The 8,906-nt window shown below is 47.1% G+C and overlaps 1 protein-coding gene across 1 annotated transcript in view; it reads right to left on the reverse strand.

Moving 5' to 3' along the window:
* The window catches only part of esyt1b (extended synaptotagmin-like protein 1b), a 59,283-nt gene that overhangs the window by 48,075 nt on the left and 2,302 nt on the right, over positions 1 to 8,906 (reverse strand). Inside the window, exons 2-4 of the mRNA XM_072684932.1 lie at positions 7,059 to 7,100; positions 1,786 to 1,920; positions 1,192 to 1,265 (exon numbers count right to left, since the gene is read on the reverse strand). Coding sequence (XP_072541033.1) covers positions 1,192 to 1,265; positions 1,786 to 1,920; positions 7,059 to 7,100 — 251 coding nt within the window. The remainder of the gene's footprint in view (positions 1 to 1,191; positions 1,266 to 1,785; positions 1,921 to 7,058; positions 7,101 to 8,906) is intronic.

An 8,906-nucleotide genomic window follows, 5' to 3' on the forward strand; every position in this document is an offset into this window, starting at 1 on the left:
ATGATCAGTTATCGTTCTCAAGTCATGTTGCAAACGTAACTCGGTCCTGCAGATTCCTCCTGTACAACATCCGGAGAATTCCACCCTTCCTCTCTAGAGAGGCCACCCAGGTGCTCGTTCAGTCTCTCGTCACTTCCAGACTTGACTACTGCAACTCTCTTCTGGCTGGTCTCCCTCTGCACACCATCAGGCCCCTGCAACTCATCCAGAATGCAGCGGCACGGGTCGTCTTCAATGTCCCTAAATTTAGCCATGTCACTCCACTGCTGCGTTCTCTCCACTGGCTTCCTGTAGCTGCTGCCCGCATCAGATTTAAAACCCTGACGCTGGCCTACAAAGCCAAGAACGGACCAGCCCCTCCGTATCTAATGGCAATGGTCAAAAGCCGATCCGCACCAAGAGCCCTTCGAGCTTCAAGTACGGCTCGGCTCGACCTACCATCCCTCAAAATCCGCGGAAGACAAGCGTCCAGGCTTTTTTCTGTCCTGGCACCAAAGTGGTGGAACGAGCTTCCCCTGGGTGTCCGAACGGCCGAGTCGCTCGCTGTCTTCAAACGCAGACTTAAGACCCACCTCTTCTGAGAATACTTGGACGAATAGTTCTATGGTAGCCTTATTGTATTGTGTTTAGTAATGTCTAAGCTTAGAGGTATCTTTTGAATTATTAGCCTATTCTAACTAGCTGAGGCTTTTCTTGGGTAAATAGCAAAGCACTTTGTAAGTCGCTCTGGATAAGAGCGTCTGCTAAATGCCATAAGTGTAAATGTAAATCCTGATTAGTACCCATGCATTTCTGGACAGTGTGAGAGCTCCAGAAGCTTGATCTGAAGGTGGAGCAGCATGTGGGCTGAGGCGGTAGAGTAATACTACAGGATTTTACACTAATATGACTCTATGGGTTCTGCAGCGTTACACAGCAGTTCTGGAGAGAGGTTCTCCTCCTGCAGCTCCACCACCAAACCTCCATAGTGCAGTAGCAGCAGCAGCGCTCCGGCCCGGAGTGGGAATGATGGAGACGCCGTTCTCCCTGTTCCAGTCAGTGGAGCATCAGCATGATCCTGAAGCTGCTGGTTTAACTGATACAGTAACAACAATATGAATGTGGGCACATGGTCTAACAGTCTCAGGGTGGGCGGATGACTGAGCGCTGTGAGCTGTGTGAATGTCAGGAGGTCAAATATTTAATTCTCACCTAATGTAAACATCCAGCAGGACTTGACCTTTCTCATTCTCTGAATGTGCCTTCACCCCGACTACCTTCATAGCCTGTAAAACAAACACACACACACACACACACACACACACACACACACAAGAATACTTAATCAAATGCAAAATAAACAACATAGTAACACTGGTATTACTGGACTTACAAGGTTACTCATATTACAGATGTGGGCCAATGTAGTGTTAGGAGTCTTGCCCAATGACTTTTGTTGGTGTAGGACAGTACAGTCACCCAGACCAGGAATTGAACCCCAGTCTCCCACATGGTGTGGTGGCTCACTGGCAGGTATTAGTGTTACCTGTTGCACCACACCAACCACCATTTCTATCAGTCTGGATTTGCACAGTATTGTGGGAACTGTAGTGGATTCAGGAGTATCGCTATGGTAACCGTAGTTTAGTCATCTCCACCATCCCCGATCCTCAGGGTTGCGGTATTGGTCTCAGACGAGACTTTATGGTGAAGCAGCACTGCAAGACATGCCCGGTGACTGCACGGTGACCTTGTACAGTAGTGTGTGTGTGTATCAGTGTGTGTGTATCAGTGTGTGTGTATGACCTTGTCCCCAAAGTCGATCTTGGTGAAGCAGAGGGTCTGCAGGTGGGTGCTGGACGCTCGGATGGAAGGAGCGATGCTTTCTGTAAGCAGCTTCTCCAAATACTGACCAATGAAGGGCCAAGCCTGCTGAAGAACCTGGAGAGGGAAAGAGAGAGAGAGAGAGAGAGAGAGAGAGAGAGAGAGAGAGAGAGAGCGAGAGCGAGCGACAGGGACAGTTCAGTGTAGTCATATTGATTATGATGTGAGCAAATACGATTGATGATAATGGGGGAGATGCAGGCTATAATGCTATTACGATAAATGTGAAGAGTGACCTCTCGGTTCCTGTGGTCACCTGGCTTTTTCCCAGAGATACACAGATAGCAAACTGACGCACACAATATGGTCAGTCCACCATGTGATTTTCACAAGGACTCTTCCTTAAAAACATATACACTTTAATATACAGTGGCATGCAAAAGTTTGGACACCCCAGCAGATTTTAGCTCTCTCGGATAACCAAGCCTACAAAGCCCTCAGAGCTTAATTAGCTTGTTAGGGCTTAGGTTTGTTCACAGGCATCGCTAGGAGAGGTCATGTGATGTGAATTTCAGAGCTTTATAAAAACCCGGGACTCCTCGAACCGCAAACCAACAATCAGCAGCCATGGGCTCATCATAGTGCTCAGTAAGGAGGCCTGTAGGAAGATAGCAAAGAGTTTTAAGACCCTTCCAGACCCTTCCCTCCAAATCCTTGAGAGGAGGTGGTCTCGGTCCGGTCGTAAACAAACTCTGGTGATCTGACCTCAATCCGACCCGACTACCAGATGTCCACCGATGTCTCCACAGGTTTGAGCTAAACGGCTCCTGAGAAATGCCAGTTAACAGATGTGGAACCTTCCTGAGAGAGCTGCACATAGGACTGCTATGAAGGCCAATCATAAAAAACAGCTGTCTGACCGTCAGGAAGATTTAACACACCTACAGCAGTGGCACCTGCCCTCAACAGATATTCTGACCAACCAAACTTTTGAATGCCACTGTATAATACTATTTTTCTCAGACGAAAAAAAACAAACGTTTAAACTGAGCTAAATGAGCTGCTTCCCACAGCCTCATCACTGCCGTCCACACACCTCCTATAGGGGATGGGTTTTCTGCATGTTCAAACACATCAAACACGAGGGGTGTCCAAACTTTTGAATACCCATGTACAGTACAAATGCCGTGCACTGGAATCAGCCCAGCACTAAGAGAGCTTCTGTGCTGGTGCTAACTGGGGATGTACCGATCTGATATTAGGATCGGGTATCGGTCCCGATATTAACAAAATTAGCTGGATCAGGTATCGGATGATTAGGCAGATCCATGGAACCGTTCCTTTAATCTGTTATATTATATAAAGTAATGATTAAGCCAGTCCGGATGCCTTAAGTCTCTCCCACATGGTGAGGTATACGGTTTATTAATAAAGCAATGGTATCAGATCGGTATCGGGCATCGACAGATATGCAAAGTTCATGTATCGTATCGGTATCAGAACTGAAAAAGTCGGATCGGTGCATCCCTAGTGCTAACGGCCCGCAGCGGCTGTTCCTCTAGATAAACACGCCCGTCTGCCCTCTGACCCACATCTGAACGCCCACCGGCTCACACTGCAGCTCTCCGACAGCTCCATCCAGCTGCTCTCGGCCTGCCTGCTTCTGTTTGCCCAGTTGCTGTAGCGACAGGCTGGTGTTTGTAGTATTCGCGGATATGGCACGACCACAAAAACGCGAGTTCCTGTCTCTGGGGTTTTTTCTGCTTTTCGCGTGACTCTCAGGCAAACTGCTCTGAGTTTCTGGAGCAGCTTTTTGAGTCAGGCCTTGTGACGCATGGGTGAAGACACTCACGGGGGCAGAAGGCTCGTTTTTTCGGAGGGGGGGGGCTGAGCCTGAACGCTCAGAAAGGCCACTTTGTGAGAGGCCACAAGGCCTTTTCTTACATCATAATTTCAGACTTGGCTCCAGCCAGACTATTCTTAGAGCACAGGCCTCACTCTCAGAACAGTGGAGCCAGATTAGTAGCTGGGGTGTGGGCAGTGTTGGGCAAGCAAAGCTCCCAACTACTCTACAAACAGACACAGAGCTGCAGAGAAGCCTCAGACCTTTTAGAACAGGTTTAAAACTCTGTAATTAACTCTATATAATATTAGAATAAACCCAAATAAACATAAAGCCAGCGGTCAGTGAGAGTGTCTACCTGTGATCAACTCTATATAACATTACAATAAACCCATAATAAACATAAAGTCAGTGATCAGTGCGTAATGATGATATGTGGGGGTCGGTTTTCTGGACGTGGGTTAGGTCTGGTCATGGACTATATTTAGTTTTCAATGGAAATGCATTAAAAGCAGCTGTGTGGTTCAGAACAAGGCTGGTCTTTGTCTGGAAACTAGCCTAAAGTGGGGGTTTTCCTGAATGTGTACAGCTCAGATAATAGGTTGGTAAATGTATGTTTGACTTTTGCACAGCTCTGTATATTTATATATCTTCTACGCTACGCAAAAAAACTCATATCTCCAAAACAGCAGCTTTACAGGAACAGAAAAACACCTTCTTAACTTTCAAAGGAAGTCAAGGTAAAAATCTGGAGCCAGACACAATATAAAGAACAACCAGAGTCACATAATGCCAAAATCTCAAAACAGCAAATAAGGAGATACCAGGTTTGTGTGACAGTGACGATACAGCCTGAGGATTATAATAGCTTCACTACTGAGCACAGGGACTCCACCACCCTCACCAGGAGCTGTAGTTAAACTAACAGCTGCACCACAATAACGCTGGCATGATGTGTGTGAGTGTGTGTGTGTGTGTGTGTGTGTGTTCAGAACGGGAAGGGGCTGTGTTCCTGTGCCTCTCCTTTTTTCCTACGGTGCTAATGTGGAAAGGCTGAGGGGGCTGTGCGAGGGGGTAGGCCGGAGCTTTGGGGGCAGAAACACGGACAGAAGATCACAGCGGCAGGGCAGCTATGCAAAACACAGCTATGCCAGACAGCATGTGAAACAAAATATGTGTGTGTGTGTGTGTGTGTGTGTGTGGTTAGCCCAATGGCACTGCAGATCTGTGAACTGCCTCTTCTCCTGAGCCAGGCCTGGGCATGGTTTTGGTTTTGGGCGGGGCTGTAGGGTTCTTTTGGTTCCTGAAACATCTGCAACGTCTCCAGAAACTCAATGTTCGGCCTTAAATGTCAAGCATTTCTAGTTGATCACTTTCGTTAAGATTAAGATTAAGTGTTTGAGATGAACACATTCGCTTGGGGAGGGGGGGGGTGGTTTGGTGTGAAACAGCTCATTGTAGAGAAACCTACCGACTCATAATTTCTGTACAGTGGTGATGAAGGGAACCAGATCACCATGACAACGCCATAAATATATGTGTGTGTGTGTATGGATGCTCAACGAGTCATCAGAGTCATATCAGTACTGGAAAATAACTGCTGTGGTTGTGTAGGCGTGTAAGTGCCGGCTCTAGCTTTAGAAGGTCGCTGGTGCAAACTCCAGTGATGCCACAGCCATCAGTAAACCAGGACTCTCTGGGTGGGTGGGTCGGTCCTCCATCCCCCACCATCACCCCTAATCGGCCAGCATGGGCAAGGCCAGCCTGCAGAATTAGTGTTGAGCTCCAGTGGTGTTGCGTTAGCAGCAGTTTGAGAAGAGGTGGTGGAGATTCGTGTGTTTCAGAGGAAGGCTGTACTAGCCTTCATCCTCCCAACACTGACCGATGTGGATTGGGGTTGGGGGGGGGGGGGGGGGGGGTGATAGGTAGTGGGGGGAATTGGGGAGGAAATGATGAGGACATTCACAGATGTTGATTCACTGATGGAACTTCATAAGACCAGAGTTTTTAGATGAAGCTGGACTACTGCATTAAAACTACTGCATACAGTATTTGGACAAAAGTATTTGGACACCTGCTTATTTAATATTTCTTCTGAAATCAAAGATATTAAAAAAAGAGCTGATCCTGCTTTTGTTGGAGTAACTGTCTCTACTGTCCAGAGAAGAAGACTTTCTACTAGATTTTGGAGGAGGAGCATTGCTGTGAGGATATGATTGCATTCAGCAACAAGAGTGTTAGTGAGGTCAGGATGTTGGATGATGATCACCACCCCACCTTATCATCCCCAACTCATCCCAAAAGTACTGGATGGAGCTCCTCCACCACCATTCCAGAGAACACAGTTCTTCCACTGCTCCACAGCTCCTCAACGCTGGGGGGCTTTATACCCCTCTAGCCCACACCTGGCATTAGGCAGCATGGAGCCAATAGGGTCATGATGTTTATCTGCTGCAGAGAGTCCTATTCTATTGGCAGTACTTCTTCTCTACAGGGACTAGACAGGTTGTGTGTGTGTGCATTTGCATCTGTGTCAGCAATAGGTGCAACTAAAAGTAGATGAATGCATTTATTAGAAGTGGTGTCCACAAACATTTGGACACATAGTTTACTGCATTTAAAACAGTACTAATAAATGTTCAATTTAACATAAAATGATGATGATGATGATGGTAAAATAGTGAATAGAGAATCTCAACTAATCCAGTTTTCTTTAGGGACTACTTTCTGTAGCCGCACTACACCCTGCAGCATGTATCCCTCCACCATTTTAATGATCTGGTTCTAAAAGCAGGTTCTAGAGCCGAACTCTTCTCAGAACTCTGGTAGAACAGTGTCTCAGGCATCAGGCAGCGTCTTCATCACCATTAGGTGAAGAACTTTCTGTGAGGAGCTTCAGTTTAGTAGAGCTTCAGACGTCTGCTCCCCTTCACCTCCACTGTAGAACAGTGTGTTCTGACTGGGGGCGGTTATCTAGAACCAGTTTCACAACAGTTGGAAAGTTCTACTTTTCACAGCGTACAGTGAGAGTACGGTGGAAGTACGGTGTGGTTTGTTGATGCCTGTAAGGAACGCGAGGTCTAACTGCAGAAAGCCAGAAGAAAGGCCTCAGGCTTAAAAGCAGTATCTGATATAATCGCTGTAGTTGAGGTCTGGTCTGAGCATGCAGGCAGCAGCAGCAGCACCGTGCATGTTTTCTTCTCTTTGTATGAGTGTGTGTGTGTGTGTGTGTGTGTGTGAGTGTGTGTGTGCAGAACAGCAGCTGCGAAGGTTTCTAAACTGGGTGTGGTCAGGAGACATGTGGTCGGGTCTTCTCCTGTGCCAGTGTGGGAGGACTCAGCCCCTGATTTCGAAAACAACTGCAGGCCGTGAACGACTGCCTCACAACACCGGACAGGACGAGAAAGCCTACCTTATTCAGCCACTCCACCTTCTCCACGTCCGGGAAGTTGACCTGCAGAGAGAGAAAGGACGGTAATGCATCTGAGAGGCTCGTAATGTAAAAGTCCGTCCAGCAACCACTTCAGCCCAGAGCTACTCATTACCGAACACTCCGGCCTTCCTTTTATGGGCAGAATGTCTGGCATATTTCTCCTATCTGCTGAGATTTCCCCTCAGCCCCTGCACTGTTTAATAAGCACTGGATGTCAGGAGGGAGAGTTTTGCATGTTTATTAAAAAAGGCTCATATTTTACAGTGTTCTTCTACTGTCTTTATTTTCCTGAGCTCCACTAAGAACATGTGTGTGTTTTAGAACCAAAACAGTCCTGATTAAGTGACTGAGTGTTAGTGAGTGAGAGAGTGACTGAGTGTTAGTGAGAGTGAGAGTGACTGAGTGTTAGTGAGTGAGAGAGTGACTGAGTGTTAGTGAGTGAGAGTGAGTGACTGAGAGTGAGTGACTGAGAGTGAGTGACTGAGTGTTAGTGAGTGAGAGAGTGAGTGACTGAGTGTTAGTGAGTGAGAGAGTGACTGAGTGTTAGTGAGTGAGAGAGTGACTGAGTGTTAGTGAGTGAGAGTGAGTGACAGTGTTAGTGAGTGAGAGTGAGTGACTGAGTGTTAGTGAGTGAGAGTGAGTGACTGAGTGTTAGTGAGTGAGAGTGAGTGACAGTGTTAGTGAGTGAGAGTGAGTGACTGAGTGTTAGTGAGTGAGAGTGAGTGAGAGTGAGTGAGAGTGAGAGACTGAGTGTTAGTGAGTGAAAGTGAGTGACTGAGTGTTAGTGAGTGAGAGTGAGAGACTGAGTGTTAGTGAGTGAGGGTGAGTGACTGATTGTTAGTGAGTGAGAGTGAGAGACTGAGTGTTAGTGAGTGAGAGTGAGTGACTGAGTGTTAGTGAGTGTTAGTGAGTGACTGAGTGTTAGTGAGTGAGAGTGAGTGAGAGTGAGTGACAGTGTTAGTGAGTGAGAGTGAGTGACTGAGTGTTAGTGAGTGAGAGTGAGTGACTGAGTGTTAGTGAGTGAAAGTGAGTGACTGAGTGTTAGTGAGTGAGAGTGAGAGAGTGAGTGTTAGTGAGTGAGAGTGAGAGACTGAGTGTTAGTGAGTGAGAGTGAGTGAGAGTGAGGGACTGAGTGTTAGTGAGTGAGAGTGAATGACTGGGTGTTAGTGAGTGAGAGTGAGTGAGAGTGAGTGTTAGTGAGTGAGGGTGAGTGACTGATTGTTAGTGAGTGAGAGTGAGAGACTGAGTGTTAGTGAGTGAGAGTGAGTGAGAGTGAGTGACTGAGTGTTAGTGAGTGAGAGTGAGTGACTGAGTGTTAGTGAGTGAGAGTGAGTGACTGGGTGTTAGTGAGTGAGAGTGAGTGACAGTGTTAGTGAGTGAGAGTGAGTGACTGGGTGTTAGTGAGTGAGAGTGAGTGACAGTGTTAGTGAGTGAGAGTGAGTGAGTGACTGGGTGTTAGTGAGTGAGAGTGAGACAGTGTTAGTGAGTGTGAGTGAGAGACTGAGTGTTAGTGAGTGAGTGAGAGTGAGTGATTGGGTGTTAGTCAGTGAGAGTGAGTGACTGAGTGTTAGTGAGTGAGAGTGAGTGAGTGACTGGGTGTTAGTGAGTGAGAGTGAGTGACTGAGTGTTAGTGAGTGAGAGTGAGTGAGTGACTGGGTGTTAGTGAGTGAGAGTGAGACAGTGTTAGTGAGTGTGAGTGAGAGACTGAGTGTTAGTGAGTGAGAGTGAGAGACTGAGTGTTAGTGAGTGAGAGACTGAGTGTTAGTGAGTGAGAGTGAGAGACTGAGTGTTAGTGAGTGAGAGTGAGAGACTGAGTGTTAGTGAGTG

Source organism: Salminus brasiliensis, chromosome 7, assembly GCF_030463535.1.
Source record: "Salminus brasiliensis chromosome 7, fSalBra1.hap2, whole genome shotgun sequence".
NCBI lineage: Eukaryota > Metazoa > Chordata > Actinopteri > Characiformes > Bryconidae > Salminus > Salminus brasiliensis.